The sequence below is a fragment of the Ipomoea nil genome, unplaced genomic scaffold, assembly GCF_001879475.1.
Source record: "Ipomoea nil cultivar Tokyo-kokei standard unplaced genomic scaffold, Asagao_1.1 scaffold2704, whole genome shotgun sequence".
NCBI classification, from domain to species: Eukaryota; Viridiplantae; Streptophyta; class Magnoliopsida; order Solanales; family Convolvulaceae; genus Ipomoea; species Ipomoea nil.
In genome coordinates, this window is record NW_017619132.1 from 504,330 (window position 1) to 524,112 (window position 19,783).

The following is a 19,783-nucleotide window of genomic DNA, read 5'->3' on the forward strand; positions in this document are numbered from 1 at the left end:
TGAATATTCAAACTATTAACCATAGTGTCACTGTCTACATTATACTCAATATATTTGATTTCTATATAATAATTATTTGTAAGCAAACATATTAACAAAAATTGGACTTTCCAACCTACTATTCAACTAATTATAGTTAGTTCAATTATTAAGGGCAAATTCACTACCAACAAGTCATTGATAAATGTATACTCATCAAACCAATGACCATTTAATGTCTCATTAACTTATATTAAGTAATGTCTATGTTAGGGTAAATGTCTATGTCATTCTATAATCTATATACGGAGTATATATTAGGGCCAATTGTTGTATGAACAAATTGAATCAATACCTTTGCATCAAATCTAGACTAAAAAAAATGAACCTAACCAAGTGAAAAGTTTTTTTTTTTTTTTAATTTTTAAATCATGTTAGTCAAACCAAGATTAGTTTGTGTAGAGATGGATTAATTGATGGCATGTTGTAGTAGTGTTGCAGTTGGTCAACTGGCCGAAGCCATGAAGAAGGGAAGACAACAACAATTAATTAAGCCACACAAATAAAATAAAATATTGTTAGTAGCAATAAATTAAAGAAAAAATATTTGTAGAAAAGAGAGAGAAGGGGATCGGATGAAGGACACTTTATTGCTTTTTTATGTTGCACGCATCCATGGCAGATGTCACAAGGAAAACCAGACTACTTCAACAACACTGCAACGCCGTAGAAAGAAGAAGAAGATAATAATAAAAGTTGGAATTTGTTTTTGCCAGATTCTTCTTCTTGGGAGGAAGAAAGCTGTTTTGTGGATAGTGAGCCGCCTACCTCTGTCCTGGATACTGTCAGCTTTTCCTCTTCATCTCTTAGCAGCGGCGGTGCGGCTGGAGGAGGAGGAGGTTACACGGCAAGGGTGGCGGCTGTTTCCGATAACCAGTCTTCCAAATGGCAGCAAGATAGCAACACTGCTACCAGCTGCGATATGGGTGGAGCTGAATCTGAGCTCCTACAGCCGGTTCCAGTGTTGTTGGAGATCAGCGGCGGAGCATCCGCCGTGGCACCGGAGAAATGTGTGACGGAGGAGTGGGAGCAGGAGCCGGAGCCGCTGCTCCGTTGGATAACGGGTGATGCAGATGACCCATCCATGGCTAATTTGAGCAAGCTGTTGCAGGGTGGCAACCAGGCAGAGTACGAATTCAACGGCGGTTTGGGGTTACCGGATCATAACCTTGGAGCTGACCAAGATTCCTCCTCCGGCAGTGGTTTCTTGCCCACTTCAAGTTTTCCGGCGAACCTGCAAACACCATCTTTTCTTTCGTTTCTTGATAGCTCAGATATGAAGCCACAGATATCCAATCTGCAACACTTGCAGAGTCCTTCATTTTTCATGCCACTGCCATATCCATATCAGAGTGAGAGTCAGAGCCTGAGCACACCACAGCCGGCGAAGAGACACAACCCCGGGACTCTTGGAGTCGCCGAAACAATCGACCATCTATTCAAAACCGCAGAGCTGATCCAGACAGGGAATTCAGTACTCTCCCAAGAGATATTGGCGCGGCTCAATCACCATCTCTCTCCTATCGGCAAGCCTTTCCACAGAGCAGCTTTCTACTTTAAAGAAGCCTTGCAATCTCTCCTCCCACATGCCACCAAACCCACTGTTCCATCTTCTTCACCGTTTAGCCTTGTTTTCAAGATTGGTGCCTACAAATCTTTCTCTGAGGTCTCACCAATGCCACAGTTTGCCAATTTCACCACCAACCAAGCCCTTCTTGAGGCCTTGGAAGGGTTTGACAGAATTCACATTGTAGATTTCGATATTGGGTATGGAGAGCAATGGGCTTCGCTCATGCAAGAGCTTGCCTTGAACAACGGCACCACACCTAGCCTGAAAATTACAGCTTTAGCATCTCCATTGAAGCAGGAGCAGCTTGAGCTTGGGATTATCAGACACAATTTGATCCAGTTTGCGAGTGAAATCAATATGGGATTTGAGTTTGAAACTCTGGGTGTTGAGCATCTGAATTCTTCGTCGTCGTGGTCAGACAGTTACAGTGAAGCCGCCATTGCTGTCAACCTTCCAGTTGGTTGGCTTTCAACAAACCAACAAGTATCACTCCCTTTGATTCTTAGCTTTGTTAAGAAGTTACAGCCTAAAATTGTGGTTTCTGTGGACACAGGCTGCGACAGGACTGACCTCCCTTTTCCCGACCATATCATCCACGCCCTTCACTCCTACTCCAACCTTCTCGAGTCTCTTGACGCTGTAAACATGAATCCCGACGCCCTGCAGAAGATTGAGAAGTTCATGATCCAACCAGGAATCGAGAAAACCGTAACTGCACGGTTTGATTCAGATTCTCCTGAGAAAACACAAACACAGCACTGGAGGACTGTTTTCTTGTCGTCTGGATTCACCCCATTCAGTTTCAGCAATTTCGCCGAATCGCAAGCTGAGTGTGTGCTGAAAAGAACTCCAGTTGGGGGATTTCATGTGGAGAAGAGGCAATCTTCTCTAGTTCTTTGCTGGCAGCGAAAGGAGTTGATCTCTGCATCTGCCTGGAGGTGCTGAAGACTGAAGAGCAGCAGGGTTTTGATAGTATCTCAACAGTTTCAATTATCTTTCTGGGTTAGGCAGATTGTTTCAAAGGTTAGGAAAGTAAATAAAATATGAAAATATTTCATGTAATGATACAATTGAAACTGTAAATTTATTTCTCTTTATATATGTATGTATATGCTTGCAAATTGCTCAACTTCTAGCCTGTACAATAATAGTGTTACATCCACTTTCTTAAACATGCCTGTTCATGTACAATCAATCTCATGAAGAAAAACGTACTCTATCACTTCTGTTCTGTATAGGATATTCCCATGTAAAAGGAAATAAGGATACAACCTGGTCAAGGTTTGGGTAAAGGTAAACTGATGATATCCTCTTCATCATCCCATATAGAACATCATAACAGCACCCGGATAGCTACAAAAATAACGGGATAAGGCAATTAACCAGAGAGAAGAGAAACAGAATTCATATTTAAAGCTGGGGGAAGGGAACACTTGGTGGAAGAATGGATGTTAAGGGAAAGAAAATGCACCATCTGAAATAAGGCAGTTCTTGAGCATGAAAGTGCAGGCACCACATGTAATCAGAAGCTAGTCTTGCTGCCTGATATTGATACCACAATTCAAGATGTGAGCAGTAAAGCCCAAGATGTCATGTGATCTGGGCATAGTAGCAAAGCGTACCCCACCAACTCGCACTGTGAGAAAATTAATCGACTAAAATAACTGAAATTTTCTCTCCAATCAGTTTCTTTCTCATTTTTGAATAACCACAGACTACAACGGATTCCAAAGAATGAAAACCTATAACTTCAAATTAATCAAATTGAATATGCTTCCAAGAAAGATAATATGGTTGAGCAGGGAGTACCAGTTAGACTGCCTGAGAGTGACTAGAACTTCTCCAGGTCTTCTTTACTTCCAACAACACTGGGAAGACATTACAGCCATGTGCAAGCAATAGGAGAAGGGTCATTTGGTGGAGGAGGTCAACCACTCACAACTCCAATATGCCGTCCATCCTACATCAAATTGTATTAGGATTCACAAAGGAGATCATACTTCAATATGTAGAAGGCTAAAGAGAACATTGATGAAACTGATAACAAGACCCTTTACAAAACAAATAGAGGGGGAAAAACTATAAACAGTTAATCTATCAGAGATCACTTCTTATAGACTAGGACTAGGACATTAGCATTATAGAATCTTCAAAGAAATCTACCCATGCTTGCCTCAGAAACATGGCGAGCTATTTAGCAAACATTTCAAGTATATTGTTAATCTCCTGATAATTGGAAACCCTCCAACTGCATAATGCTTGGAATAACTTTAGGAAGTAGCTTTAGTGAAGGCATTCTTGCACTCGAGTCATCATTACTAGGAAGCAATGTAATCTCGCTTTCCAAAGTAGAATAAGCATCAGCAAATGCCTGCAACAAAAATATCCAGTATGTTATGACAACATACCCTTGGATTTAGGAAACCATCTTTCTATTCTATTCTATTATTGATAAGAAACTTTAAATAGCAAGTCTAACCATTTGACTTGATGAAATCAGATTCATAGCAAACTGAGGAACAGTGGTTTTAAGAATATTTAACATTTTTCTCCTACCCACTTTCAGTTGGTGCAAGATATGAGCAGAGAGAGAGAGAGAGAGAGAGAGAGGGAGTTGTTGGTTGGTTTCAATATATGAGTTTAGGATGACAAGCTTTCACCATCTTGGCTTTATAGCTAAACCAATAACACAAGACCAGTACTAAGTCATTACATAATGGGAAGTACAGCGGTCCCCTTAATCCATTATATTGCATATAAGCATTCTCTGAAGCAGTGGCGGACCCAGGAATTTTTTTCAGCGGGGGCAAAATATTAAAGGAAAATTGAGAATTAGAAAAAAAAAAATGAAACACTTAAAATGTATAACCATAAATAATGTTGGATATAGGAAAATTATAAAACACATCAAAACATTATAGAAATATTCATAACAAAATATGAATATACTCAATTTGATAAAATAATTTGAATAAAAGATCCACTATAAATTACACATCTCATCTCATTATTAATATCAATGAAGATTAAAATGTGAAATAAAATGTCAAAAAAATTGAAAACAGACCACACGCTCAGCCACAGATTCGAACCCTGGCCTACCTTTAAGCCAACCATGCGCTCTGCCAACTAGGCTAAGTCACATTCTGTTATCATTTCTCTATTTTTTAATACTTATACTAAAACTTCTACTATATATACACATATACATACAAGGGTTATATAAGAGGTGGGGGTGGGGTGAGTGGGGGCAGCTGACCCCACTGCCCCCACTGTGGGTCCGCCTCTGCTCTGAAGTATACTGAACTCATGTGATTCCTACTGTTCTAGAGTCAATAAGATTCTACTCCATATGTAACGAAGGAAATTTAAAAAATCATGCCAATCATCTATACTTGAAAGAGAGAAAGCGAGAGATTTGTGCTCATCATTAAGACTAATCTACAAAATTCATATTCAAAGTCTCAATGAACTAAGTGAAAAAATATATATCAGCTAACCTTGATGCATTGATGTATACGAAAGCAATTCCGACCCACATTATTGGTGGGAAAAAGTGGGTCATCTATATAAATTGGATCAATGCTGCAAAAATTTGGTAGATCATAGTGAATAGAGATTATTAGGAAACTTTGCTTATCTCAAGCCTCTGCCGATAAATTAGAAGATTCTTTTGTTACCTGTACCCTCTTTCCCTATTTATGTATAAGCCGCTACCCTGTATCGAGACACGCATTTGACGAGGATCAAAAACATTCCTAACACAAAGAAAGCTTATCAACATCTCTGGTAAGAATGTATTCTATAGTTTTCTATTTTATCTTTTCATTTTGGAGGTTTCCTTTTTTAAGAGTGAGGATGGGAAAGAAATAAAATTTGGAAGAGAACTGCATCAACAGTTAACCATTATCTTCTTATGTTCCTTTTGGGGAACAGGTCAGCCAATAGCCCAATACCTCTCTCCCTCACTACCTTCAAGGTGGCCACTTTATTTCCTTTTGTCTTTAATAGTCATGACTCATGAGAAGGAGAGCAATAACTAATGCTACCAGAAGGAAAACAATGAAGATAATGTGCTACTGAAAAATCCATGATAATATAAAAGCACCCAACTTACCCAAAGAAATAGAGAAAATCCATCAGCAGGCTTCCATAATTCTACAAAAATTCAACGAAAGTTGTCAGCAATGCTAACACTTCAAGAATAAATTTCAGTGTTGAGGTAGTATTGTTAACACAAAAAAGCAGACAGAAGCTAATAATCCATCTAAATCTCACAATGTCATCGTCATTTATGCAAAGCCTATAGATTTTGGAATTACAATTATCCTTCTGTTTGAACTCATTAATAATGTTAAGCATATATTATTGCAGTTCCTAGAGGACATAAGACTTGTCACAATATCAACACCATAAACCTAGTTAGAACTGAGTAGAGAGAAAGGAGCCAACATTAAGGAGGGATCAAATAGTATAGAACTGTACTTGGATAGTGGAGCGACCATGATGATGCTCATGCTGCAAAAACCTTGTTATCAGTAATACCTGTCAAATAGTGAAGAAAAAACAATTATTTTTCTCCCCTAAAAAAGAATATTGCATGATTACCAAGAAAGAAAATCGGAACCAGCCAATCACATTGATGATGCAGATCTGTGAGATCTAGGTTAGAATATGAATCTGCTACATTTCATCCTCTTTCTGGTTAACTAATTAACATAAGATCAAATCTTAGGGAAGCAGATTTGTCTAAATGAAGTGGATTTCCCAGGTTCAATTTACACTGTTCGGTTTCACATTTTCATGGTTCAACAAAACAGTTTGGACAATTCATACAAAATAAAGCATTTTTTCCAAAGCAGTTTTGGAGACACACCTCACCAGAAAACTGGTCTATCAACTGTGTTCCAGTCTTACCAACTGGGCTTTTGAAAAAGTGGATTGAGCATAGGAGACCATAAATTTAGAAGTTCAGAAGAATGATAACTGCAGGAAATTTGTGGAAAGTTAAGCAACTACTACACTATCATTACTGACAATAGATACTTACCAGACAATAAGAACTTAGACCACCTGAATACGATTGGTCCAGACTTCGATCTGCCAAAAACTGTTTTAATACCAAAGCAAGAGGTTTTGCAGCAGGAAATTGTTCAGTAAGCTCTTTAACCTATCACCAACAGAAGAAAGGAAAGATCTCAAATTCATTGCAATTGAGTGAATTGACTAAGAGAAATAAAACCATATTAAAAATTGGTAAAATAACCCATTCAGCCTTTGATGAGTCAGGTCAAATAAAGACTAAGGAACCTCTCAACAAAAAGGAAGGACAATACAGACATGGACAAATATATGATACTAAACAGAATAACAAAGCAAGAAAAAACAAATATGATACAATATCTAAGTTCATCTCTAGGCAGATGAAGGATGTCCAATTGTCCATAGACAGTAGTTACCAGCTCAGAGGTCTGCAGTCCTGTATGTGATGGTGATTTGAAACTAATGTCAAGACGGACTGATTTTACATCCTTGCCAGAGTCATTCATCTTGGGCCATTTTGGTGAGGTAGAGCTCTCAGAACTTGTACCATCAGCCTGAAAAGGATTGCCTTCACTGATTGTCTGGGCTTCTGGTGTTTGGGAATGTGAAGAAGAGGAGGTAATGAAATCATGAGGAACTTCCACCACAAGCATAATAATAGGTATCTGGAAGGGGAACGTTACAACATTAGATTGGTATGCATAAACGTCTGAACATTTTGTAAACAGAGAGACAGAAGAAAAATGGGAGAACAAAGAACAAGCAAACTCAGAAAGGAGAAGGGGCATTACAGCAGTATTCTCCACAATCTTGAGGGAATCATTTTTAACCCACTCCTGGTTAGCAAGATATCTTGCTGCATGCTGCAGATTAACTCAGTGTCAAAATTACATCTCCAAAAAACAATATCTAAACCAAACTGGGTAATGATAAATGGGAATCATATTTTTTTAAAATGATTACGCAATTTTTTTTTTCTTGGGTGGTGGTCATTATCTAAACATCATATAAAATGAAAATACAACTGAGGAAGTGCCTGGAATCCAATGAGGATGGGCCGGCTCTCTACATTTTAGATTATATTATAGTTATGACATATTAAATATGTACATATTCTAACCAGCTTGGTTGGTGTGAGTGGCCGTGCACTCTCATCCATTAAGAGAGGTCCGGAGTTCGAACCCCCTCTCGTATGGAAAAACCAATATGGCCAGCACTTTGCCCCTTAATTGGGTCAGGCCGGTGTGAATGGAGATTAGTCTAAGTATGGTACGGGCTTAAAGGTGCCCCCTACAGTTAGGGCCTGCTCAGGACACCTCATGGTCTGACCAAAAAAAATATGTACATATTCCTTGTGAAGGTTTATCTTCCCAGGTTACAACCTGATAACCCAATGGCATGAACACTCAACACTAATATTTGGGGTAGTCAATTGATCTAACTATCCAAGGATGATATTGCTTCTGGTTTATATTTGCAGCCTATGTTCATGGAAAACTATTAAAGGAAAAGGAAAATGCTCATCATAAAGATTAGTGCTGCTTTATATTTGCAGCCTATGTTATGGAAAACTATTAAAGGAAAAGGAAAATGCTCATCAAAGGAAAAAAGAAAAAAAAAAATACTATTTCAAGCATCAATTATTAGTGATAGCACTAGTAAAGCAAAAGTCACATCTCATCATAAAGATTAGGCACTGATAGTTTGTACATGTTCTAAATTACCTGAAGGCATGTTTCTTTGATACCATTACGTCCCTCCAGGATACCAGCTTCTTTAATAGGTTCCTGGAAAATGACTGCCATGAGGCTTCCTCTTCTTCTTTTTTTTTTAACCTCCCCAGGAGGGGCAAAAAATGCCATAGTTAGCAAGATTAAAGGAAACAGAAAATAAACTCACCAAATTTCTAACTGGAGGAAGACAGACCACTAGGTCGACGTCACTTGAAGGAAGTGACAAACCTGTTGCATTTGAACCAAAGATGTTTGTCCTGGATCTGGGCCATAAGACTTGTAGAGACCGTGTAACACGCTTCACGGCCCAATTAATGTAAGGTTTCCTGATCAAATTCTCAGCAGCAACCTTAGGTATCATCATAGAGCATGAAATAAGTAATCAGGTACAAGTCATAGAAATAAAGGTCTGTGTCGAACTTCAATCAAATTACCAGCTGCTCAGAGTACTACTTAGCATCATACCTGTTTACAAAATGCATCAATTTCATCATGAAGGTGGTTGTGGATCAAACTGAGAGATGCCTTTTCAGCAGAGCAGTTTGGCATTTCAGGAGGTTGTACAGGAAATGAAACATCTGGCTGGAAATGGGAAAAGAAAAAAGGTAAACCCATTACCCCATAGAGAGGAGAGAAAGAGTAGGAACTTGCTGCAACAAAGCCAGCAGAAATAAATAAGATGTTCAAAAGATATTTACATGCTCCTGATCACGAGTTAACTGCGATAACGCAATTAGGTGATCTTGCAGTAAAGCTCCGGTCAGAGGCTGTGTTAACTGATGACCTGAAAAGCTTTTACTTCTCCAAGATGATGGCCAAACAACTTCACTCCCATCCATGCGTATACAAGCTTCTTCAAAGTTAATTCCGTCATGAAGCCAGCCCTTCATACCCCAATGCCTAGGACTGGTACTACCAGAGCGAACAGTTGGAACTCTGTGTCTTCTTGAATCACCAACAGGAGAAGGAGGAGGTAATCGAGGGGCACGTGGAACACAAAGGACCACAGGTGAAGGTGGCCTCTTGATCCGGGGTTGCTCTTGCCTATTGGGAGGAATGCAAGGACTTGTACGATCATGACTACGCCTAAAATCAGATCTTGATCTTTCCCTAGACATATTTGGGATGATAATTGGTCTTAGAATGGGGTATGGGAGTGTATCCCCAGCCTTTGTCTCACTATCAACAGACATATTGGACAAGGAAGCTGAAGCATTCTCCTCTCCCACTAGATCTGTTGGTGTCGATGAGGATTGAGGAACCTTGCCACTATTAACTTCACTTCCTGGTATAACGTAACTGAGAGTTCCAGAACCTAAAGGATCAAATGGAGAGCAAAAGGGAGTAGCAGAAGGTGAAGTCAAGCCATTTGTACTGTAGGAGGAAGAGAATGCAACCATATCATCAACAGCCCTACTCATATCTGCCTCTCGCCAAGCCCATGAACTATCATCTGAACTAAGAGAGGGAGGACGTGAAAAGCTGGTCCCCAGATAATCAGAAGGATCCCAGTACATCACACCACCACCAAAGTATTGATTATAATCGACTCCAGAAAGACCATGGACCTCTAACTCTTCTTCTGACATTCGGTGATTATCATGTTCATCACACACTTCCTGTGTATTTGTAGGATCAGAAAAATCAAAGAATTCACCAGAATACACCCTTTCATCATCAGCACTCATTGCTTTGCAATGAATGCCTTGTGTTGCCAAGTCCTGTTGAAAAGAAGAAGGTCTCCTTGAGATAAATCCAGTATCATAATTGCAGGTGACAGATGGAGTAACCCCATTAACACCACGTAATATAGGGGGCCAATCAAGACTCATTGCTAAAGGCCTAGATATAATTCCAGTACGCCCTGATTCAATTGAGGAATTTCTCACATGATGTACAGTACGTACATAAGATTGGTGATAATGACTTTGCCAGTTGTGACTAACATCCAGATGCAGTCTATCGGTGGCAGGTGGGAGATGTGAATTACCCGATGGGAAGTGGATAGGAGCTACACTGGGCCATTCATAAGAAAGGTAAGTTGAAGCATTTGCAGGCCCACTATTATAAACATCAATACTTCCACGCTCCTGACGTGAGAAGATTTTTGCTTCCTGATCACCAACATTGGTTTGCTTTCCCGTTACACCATGTTTCCTACCCTTTCTATTTATGCCATTACAATTTCCATTGCTCATATCATGGGTTACAAGATTGTTACCAAGTTCAATCACAGGTATCACAGAAGTTACACCAGAATTAATATTTTGATTTGTGGTTTCCAAGGCAACAGCTGAACTTTTATTTTCTACCATACTCTCTGTGGTCTGACAGAGCAACGAAGCAGGATTCTTGCTGCCTTCTGCACAACCAGTTGAATGACATCCCTTGGTGAGTTGTGCTGTACTGTCCATCTGCACAGCCCCAGAACAGCTTGAAATTGGTTCAACATTGTGATCCTCATTAGCAACAACTTTTGACGAATTCTCAACAACTGAATTTTCAGATATGCAAGCAGATGTTGTATCCCCATCTTCAGATAGAGTGGAAGGTCTGGCACAATTTATCTCACAATTGCCAGCTTCTGCTGAAATTTTGGAGGTAGGGTTTTTACGCTTACTTCTTCCTCTCTTCTTCCTAGAGACGCTTCGAACAGTATTAGTATTTTGCCCTTTTCCATTTCCCTGGTGATAGCCAACCAGTCACAAATTATTCACATCAGAAAAAAACATAGATGATCCATATTGAAAAGACACATACAACCGTGTGAAGTGTTGAAGGAATAGTGTCTCTATCAAAGTCCATCTGTTCAAGTTTATTATCCAAGCCACTTGATGTGCAAATATGTCCATCTTCACCACGGGCTAATCGAAATCCATCATCCTGGAAAGCAACCATTTATTTTTTTATTTTCTAAATCAGGACTGTTTATTGAAGCATTTATTCTTCACCAAATTACGGAGTCCAAAAGAATAGAGATATAGAGTGGTACCTGAGGAGATTTCATTAATGCAACATCATCTGTACTGAGCTTTGGAACAGGATTTGGCTTTTTAACTTTACGGTTCTTCCGGCTTTTCTTATTGTTGCCGGGGCCAACTTTCTCCTTGTTTTTCTTAAAAGAGGAATTTAATTTTCCATCATCTAGTAATTCAACTTTAGTACACTCGAGTGAGATAACCATAAGTACAACTCGCAACCTTCTTAATATACAATCAGAAATGGAGCTAATAGATTCTAAGGAGCTAAAGTACAGTCTCTCTCTTTCATAATAAGTATGTTGAAATTCAAATAACATGGTGGAAATATTCTGAAGAACAGATAAACCTCTAAGTATACAAATCAAGGATGATGGCATCCCAGACACCGATGTAGGGATTTTGTTCCATAAAGAACCTTCATCTGTCCCACTGAAATTGGCAGGGCATTCTTGATATGACGTAGTAGTGTTGCACCTAAATAGCAGATCAACTTCATTGCCACAGTGCCACACATTATCATCAAGTACATCTTTTCTTCCTTTCACAATCTCTGCAGCCTGAGATAATATAGGAGTCAAAATATTCAAGCCTGAAAGGTATAATAAGCAAAGGGAACCCTATATGACAATGTAGAACTACAAAAATTGAAGACGATACATCTCAAAATTCAAAGGGCACATGCAGCTGAATTTGGTAATCTCGCCCTAAGAATCTAGCATTGAATTAGGCTCCAATGAAGTTTCTTCAGCCATAAGCCCACATCCACAACGGCCCAACCAAAAGACTATATGTGAATTCGTAATCAATTAATTTCTTATTGATCCGGCATGTGCAATTTCTACCCAAAAAGAAAACAAAATCAAATCTTTCCTTTAAAGAATAAGGTACATTTCTGCTCACACCTCCACCTAATTTCGATTCAAAGCATTTGAATCCTGTTAGCTCTCACTCCTCATAGTTAAGAAAGAACTAAAAGTGAATAATTCAATCCAAAATGTTGGCATGAATCTCATTCAGTGGATATCCAAGAGATTGAAATATTGTATGATTATAATTTTGACAATTGTAAAAAGGAAAAGTAGATGCATTATGCATAAACAAGAATGAGCTCCTAGCATGAGTACCAGAGATTTGGCCAATTTCCCCAAAGCTGTTTTAAACACCTTCCCTTTTGTTGCTTCGTCCAGCTTTTCCCACCAGTCTATACACCCCTTCTTCCTCCAAAATGTATTTGCAGCTACACCGGCAAAATTAACTTTATCTTTCAACTTAACACCTCTCTTCTTACCATTAGTGCAATTCAACCACGACAACCTTAATGTCACCTCCAATCTATTTGCCATAAATGCCTCAACACTATAATACCCTTTCGCCTTCAACCAGTCCAGTTCCACCCATTCCGAGCCAATACAGCTTTCCTCCCCCCTCAAAAACCCCCCGTTTGAAACGCCATCCATAGCCCCCACAAACGTATCCACGCTCCCCACAAGATCCTCGCTCACAGTTAAAGAATCTAAACAATTAGCTGAACACGAACACGCATCGATCCCCTCCCCTTCTTTCGAGTCAAAAAGCCGAACAGCATCTCGAATCAATCTCTCGGCCTCATTGTTCTCCGCAACTCGAGATAGCAGTCCATGTGACTTCCGAAAACAGACGCTGGGAAGACTGCTACCTGCGGTGGCGGTGGTCGTGCTGTCGGGAATATCGGGGAGGATAATGAAGACCCCATGGCCGTTGGATTTAAGCTTGCGGAGCATCCGGAAGAGGAGTTGCGTGAAATTGGAGTCGACGGTAGTGAGATAAGCCTGGCGTTGGTGAACCGTGAGAGATGAGAACCATTTTAGAATGGATGATCTGGGATTAGGGTTAGAGGAAGTGGCGGAGTGTGAATTGTAGAGAGAAATGTGGGAGGTGAGTGAGTCAATGAGCTGCTGTTTGGAAATTGTCATGTTATTGCAGAGGAGATTAGGTTTCGAACACCGCATTTATAGTCGGCCTGGCTGCGATGTTGGTGATCGGTTTTGCAGAGAATTGAAAATGGAGGGAGAGAGAGCGAGCGAGCGAGCTAATTGAACAAGGAAGACAACCGAATGATTGCGGTCCGAGTGCTATGTCTTTTTTGTTTAATTGCCATATTTGGCATACATTATATTTTGATTGTTCTAGACCGCAGGTTAATTATTTAATCATTTTATTATTATATTTATTTTTTAGAGGGCATAGTCTCATAATTTTAGTCGGCAGTTAATGACAACTCTCACAAGGAATTAAATTTAAAATGAAATTTTATAATTTGCAAGCTAACTATCAAACTAACTTGAGTAAAATCTGAAATTGTGGGAAAGAGTTTTTTCGAAATGCTCTCTAGCCAACGGTCGGAGGAGGATCGCGATCTCCTTGAGCGGAGTACGAAGAAGCACAAACGTTCTTCCGGGGAGCCGGCGAGATAAGGGATGGACGGGGCAGATGATGGAGACGAGCGGGCAGATGTGGATATTGTTAACGAAACTCCGGTGGAGGAGATGGTAGAGGGAGATGCGGGCGATGAGGATGATGTACCATCTCTAACGCTTCCTGTTTCTGTGCAGGTACCCATGACGTCCCAGAGGACTTACGCGCAAAGTGTGACAGGCCAGGCGATTCCACCCAGCCTACCTATATGTGAAGAGATGGACGGGAATCCAGAGGAGATAGGTGACGAGGAGGAGGACGATCCGTTGTGCCCCACTATTCGAATGACACAGGAGGAGCTAGACATGATCCGCGCACCGTGGAGGCAGACACTCATCATCAAGGTGATGGGCAGGCGTGTTGGGTATGCGTACCTTCTCCGGAGACTAAATCTGATGTGGAAGCCAAACGGAAGCATGGATCTCATTGCCATCGCGAACGATTACTTTCTCGTACGTTTTGGGTCGAAGGATGATATGGAGTTTGCAATGTTCGAAGGACCGTGGATGGTGATGGACCACTACCTCATAGTGACACCATGGGAGCCTGATTTTGATCCATACACCGCTAACACGCAGAAAGTTCTGGTATGGGCTCGCATACCTTGTATATCTGCTGAGTACTATAACATTATATTTCTTAGGAAGTTGGGGAATAAGATCGGAAGATCAATCCGAGTGGATCAAGCTACAAGCTTGGTGTCGAGGGGAATGTTTGCCAGAATCTGCGTGGAAGTCGATATAACGAAGCCTCTTATATCGAAATTCAAATACAAAGGCCAAGTCAGATCAGTGGCGTACGAAGGTATCCACTTGGTGTGTTTTACTTGCGGCGTCTACGGCCATGCGCCAGAGACGTGTCCGACGGTCCACAAGCCAGCACCCCAATCGGAGACTGGTAACGGTGAGGAGGCAGCGGCACAGACTAAGGAGGTGGCAAACAGAGCTATGGAGAACCAAAAGATCCAGGTCGGAGATGCACCTTTCGGGGAGTGGATGATCGCACCTAGCCGGCGCCCGCGTAATAGAGCTCCACCAGCGGGTAAAATCCAGAAGGTTTCAGGGGACAGAGGCCAGCATATGCACGCAATAAAGGATGGAGGAATCCAGGTATCTAGATTTGCACCTCTATCTTTTCAGGGGGATGATGGGGAGAATGCAGAGGAGCGAGTAGAGGCGGGTGATGATGATGTGCGACCAAGCGAGGATAGAGTGAATGCAAGGGAGGAGGCAGTTTCACGTAATCACACGCCAGCACCGGTGCTGCATGGGAAGCATAGGAGGCCGAACGTGATTGCCTCGGGGAAGCAAATCGAAAATTACCCAAGTGAGGCGCGGAGACCACCGGCAAAAGGGGGAGTATCATCTAACAGAACCCGGCGGGAAGGGGCGGTAGGAACGAGACGTGCAGCAGAAGAAGACGAACACGTGGTCATAAGGGGAGAGCAAGGCGGACTAGTGATCAGTTCTTCAAGGGTGTTTTTGGGTGAGACAGCTGGGGATCTACCATCTCCAGTCTGGCAGACTTCCAAAGAACACCACGCTGACCCGCCGGAGAACCTAGATGACGAAGGAGACGTGGTCATGGACCATGATGGGCCTGGTGCGAACCGTGAGCTCGAGAGAGCACACAACGTTAGATGAGTGTGCTGGACCTTGGCCTGCTGTGTTCTTTTTCATGGTTTGATCTTTCCTACTCCCTTTCTTGTTTTAAGTTTTATGGATTGTCTCCTTTGGAATTGCCAAGGGGCGAGTGGAAGACGTTTCCTTCGTACCCTTAAAAACCTGCTACAAATGCATAAACCTTGCATTTTGGGGTTGTTTGAACCAAAAGTGTCAGGCTCGCAAGCCAACACCATTTGTTCACAGTTAGGGTTTTCCGACTGGGTCCGAGTCGAAGCTTTAGGTTTTAGTGGGGGTATCTGGGTCTTTTGGAAAGACCCGGTACAAATTAACGTGCTTTTTACTCATCCGCAATTTATTCTCTTGCAGGTTACTAAAGGGGGACTCCCACCATGGTTTTTTGCTCCGGTTTATGGGAGTCCGGCCCACCACCTCCGACGTCGTCTTTGGCGCGACCTCAGACAATCAAATAGGTCTATTGCGAGACCTTGGCTGGTGGCGGGGGACTTTAATGCCGTTACACAACGGGAGGATACTATGAACTATGCCTCCTTCTCTTCCCAGCGCAGCTCGGATTTCGTTTGCTGGATTCAGGAGGAGGGGCTTATAGATCTGGGTTTCTCTGGACCGAAGCTGACTTGGGTCAAAGATGGGACAAGTGACCGTATCGAGGGCGCCCGCCTGGACAGGGCCATGTGTAACACGGGTTGGAGGATTACCTTCCCAGAAGCATATGTCACTCACCTTCCTCGTGTTGCGTCGGACCATGCCCCGATTTTGATTAAAATTGAAGGAGATAGGCAAAGAACCACGCCGCTTCGGTTCATGTTCCAGGCAGCCTGGCTCACACACCCAGATATGCGAAAGGTAGTGGACCAGACTTGGAATAACGCCAGTGAATTTCCAAGCAATACTTTGTCCCTAGCGAATAAGCTAGCGGAATGGAACAAGTCTGATTTTGGGAATATTTTCAAACGCAAAAGGACTCTTCTTGCCAGGCTGGGGGGTATTCAGAGCAAGCTAGAGGGGGGCTATCACAAAGGTCTGATTAAGCTGGAAGTGAAGCTCCGGGAAGAACTAGAAGACACCTTGTACCAGGAGGAATTGCTATGGTTTCAGAGGTCTCGCGAGGATTGGATAGTGTCAGGAGACAGAAACACCGCTTTCTACCATGCGGCCGCAACTATCCGTAAGTCCAAGAACAAAATTCTGGGGCTGTTAGATGACCAAGGGACATGGATTACGGAGGAACATGAGATCAAAAATCTCGTTCAGAATTTCTATGCCAATCTTTTCGCCAGAGATGATGACGATCTTTTGAGGGGCGATCTTGGGGCGGCGTTCCCCCAGCTACCCGATATTGACTGGCACATGTTCAATAGACAAGTCACGAAAGAAGAGGTCCACAAAGCTCTCTCAGACATGAAGCCTTACAAGGCCCCGGGGCCTGATGGTTTCCCGGCAGCTTTCTATCAACAAATGTGGGAGGCCACGGGCGATGCAATTTTTGAGATGGTCCACAAGGCTATTTCTACAGGATATATTCCAGAAGGCACGAATGATACTCTCATTGTCCTGATTCCAAAAGTGACAGCCCCTGAAAATATCAGGCAATTCAGGCCTATCAGTCTCTGTAATGTGAGCTACAAAATTATAACTAAGACTATTACTAACAGGCTTAAGGCGGTCCTGCCAAAGCTTGTGGGGCCTTACCAAAGCTCTTTCGTACCGGACAGGCAAATCACGGACAATATTATTATATATCAAGAGGCAATGCACACCATGCGTATCAAAAAAGGAAATACTGGACTCATGGCCATAAAGCTGGACCTGGAAAAGGCTTATGATCGTCTTTCTTGGGATTTCATCCAAGAAACCCTCGAGAAAGAGGGTTTTAGGGAGGATTGGACTAGGGCTATCATGACCTGTATCCGCACGGCCAAGTTATCCGTTGCTTGGAATGGTGAGCGGCTTAATCCGTTCAGTCCTGGACGAGGTATCCGCCAGGGAGACGCAATGTCCCCCGCCATTTTCGTACTCTGCATGGAGCGTCTCAGTCAACTCATTGCCTCGGAAGTCGGTAAGGAAAATTGGAAAGGTGTTAAGTTTAATACTAACGGTCCTATCCTGTCTCACCTTTGTTTTGCAGACGACATGGTCCTCTTTGCGGAGGCCACTTTTGCGCAGGTGGAGGTCATTCAAGCGTGCCTGGAGAAATTCTGCAAGGCTTCGGGGCAGAAAATCAGCTTGAGTAAATCTCATGTTTTCTTTTCACGCAATACTGATCCAGCCCGAGTAGAAGCCTTAGCTAGCAAGCTTGGCATCGACGCAACTGAAGACTTAGGGAGATATCTCGGTGTCCCGTCTCTTCATGGTCGCGCCACGTGCAGCACATTCTCCGGACTTCTGGAAAGAATTTCAGCGCGCCTAGAAGGCTGGAAGGCGAAGACGCTTACCACAGCGGGAAGGTTTGTGCTCGCTAAATCAGTTTTGAATGCAATACCTGCCTATACTATGCAAACGGCATACCTCCCTAAAAGCGTATGCATGGAATTGGAGAAAAGAACCCGGAAGTTCATCTGGGGGTCCAATAGTGAGGGAAACAATAAAATGAGCCTCATTAACTGGGACATGGTGACCTCCGAAAAAGAAGTCGGGGGACTAGGACTCAGGCGCCTGCATGATCTTAATAAGGCCTATATGATTAAACTAGGATGGAGACTCAGATCTGAGCCATCCAGCTTATGGGCTAGATTTTTTGAAGCAAAGTACGCAAGGAACGGGGTCTTTAGCACAACGGACGTGGATAGGAAGAAGACTTCTAATGTCTGGAAAGGGATAACTGCTACATGGGGACTTATGGAAAATGGACTGATCCGTTTGGTACGCAACGGGAAATCCACCAGGTTCTGGATGGACAGCTGGCTAACTCCGGCACCATTATATGATCAGATGCTTCGTCCTATCGGCCTTCCGGACCTGTACGCTTATGTGGCGGACTATTGGGATAGCAGTCATGGGTGGAAGTGGGACAAACTGGAACATGTTCTACCACGAGAGACGATGGAACGGTTGGCGAGTGTACTGTTGGCGGGGGACAGTGTGCCAGACAGGCCAGGCTGGGGTTTGACGGAAAGTGGCAAGTTTTCGATCAAATCGGCATACGAACTGGTTAAGCAAACCGGGACGACACCTTCTGACCCGGACTGGAAAATCATTTGGAAGCTCCGTACGCCGGGGAAAATTAACTTTTTCTTGTGGCTGGTTAAACATGGGCGAATCCTAACTAACACTGAACGAGTCAGAAAACATATAGCGACTGATATAAATTGTTTCCGTTGTGCAGGTATGCCGGAGGATCTGCACCATCTCTTCCGCCGATGCCCGATAGCGAGGGAGACTTGGGAATCCGCACTCCCAAGGCGTATAGTGGAGCGGCTCAGTGGACTAAGCTGGCACGATTGGTTCGCTGCGAACCTGAGGGCCGAGGCTAGCATGGGGTTTGATGTGGGATGGCCTGAACGTTTTGCCATCCGGCTCTGGTGGCTGTGGAGGTGGCGCAATGATGAAGTCTTCCGGCAAGTTACGACTACTTTAACACAACGGAGAGCCTGGATTACGAATTACGATGCGGAGGTCAGTGCGGCTTTTGCGAGAGGCAGGCCATCGGGTAGGCACTCTAACCACCTTCATGAGTCCGCCGTGGCTTGGGAGCCTCCTCCGCAGGGCTGGTGGAAGATAAACGTCGACGGATGCAGGAAGAATAGTGGCGAAGCCGGGTGTGGAGGTATCTTGCGTGATCATACAGGGGTCTGGCGCGGAGGCTTTATGTGCAACATCGGGAGGGGGAAAATTGAAGAGGCAGAATCTTGGGCTATCCTACAAGGCATCAGGCTTGCAAAGAAACTGGGGGTGGATAAGCTCATCGTCGAAGGTGATGCAATCGCCATAGTGAAGAGCATTAAAATGGGTGACGCGACTCGAAATAACATTATTGGACATTGCTTGTGTGAAGCTGTGGACCTGGCGCAGGTGGAATATAAGCATGCGTACAGAGAGCAAAACAAGGTGGCGGACGCCCTTGCCACGATGTCCATTTCCAACCAGATTGGCCTATGTGTTTTGAGAGACGAGCCTATGGATCTTCGGGATGCCATTCAAAAGGATCGTGTCGGCGCTAAGTACCCTCGCAAGGCTCATCGAGGGAGAGATAATTTGAACGTCGCTTTTTAGGCTTCGTTGGGTTACACCCTCTTCTTGACCAAAAAAAAAAAAAAAATCAAACTAACTTGAGTGACGTTATTAAATTTTTCTTTATTTTTCACACGCAAGCTTGCAACT

General features: G+C 42.8%; 2 protein-coding genes across 11 annotated transcripts; one reads left to right on the plus strand and one right to left on the minus strand.

The window, feature by feature from the left end:
* The first annotated feature begins 586 nt into the window (after positions 1 to 586).
* Positions 587 to 2,714, plus strand: LOC109156010 (scarecrow-like protein 6). Its single transcript, XM_019303778.1, has 2 exons — positions 587 to 750; positions 931 to 2,714. Exon 2 carries the CDS (start codon positions 962 to 964, stop codon positions 2,552 to 2,554), a length of 1,593 nt encoding a protein of 530 aa, XP_019159323.1. The 5' UTR covers positions 587 to 750; positions 931 to 961; the 3' UTR covers positions 2,555 to 2,714.
* Positions 2,675 to 13,482, minus strand: LOC109156008. Of its 10 annotated transcripts, XM_019303775.1 has the most exons (19): positions 12,491 to 13,482; positions 11,378 to 11,923; positions 11,146 to 11,268; positions 10,508 to 11,069; positions 9,084 to 10,471; positions 8,851 to 8,967; positions 8,552 to 8,734; positions 8,377 to 8,439; positions 7,444 to 7,515; positions 7,069 to 7,317; positions 6,660 to 6,779; positions 6,095 to 6,154; positions 5,727 to 5,767; positions 5,290 to 5,367; positions 5,110 to 5,194; positions 3,773 to 3,980; positions 3,419 to 3,565; positions 3,081 to 3,245; positions 2,675 to 2,962 (listed from the first exon to the last, which is right to left on the minus strand). In XM_019303775.1, exons 1-16 carry the CDS (start codon positions 13,352 to 13,354, stop codon positions 3,828 to 3,830), a joined length of 4,704 nt encoding a protein of 1,567 aa, XP_019159320.1. In that variant the 5' UTR covers positions 13,355 to 13,482; the 3' UTR covers positions 2,675 to 2,962; positions 3,081 to 3,245; positions 3,419 to 3,565; positions 3,773 to 3,827. The 10 variants fall into 10 exon arrangements, with proteins under 10 accessions (XP_019159320.1, XP_019159315.1, XP_019159313.1 ...); XM_019303770.1 differs by having other exon boundaries at positions 3,419 to 3,569; positions 3,783 to 3,980; positions 9,084 to 11,069; XM_019303768.1 differs by having other exon boundaries at positions 3,419 to 3,560; positions 9,084 to 11,069.
* Positions 13,483 to 19,783: the final 6,301 nt, after the last annotated feature.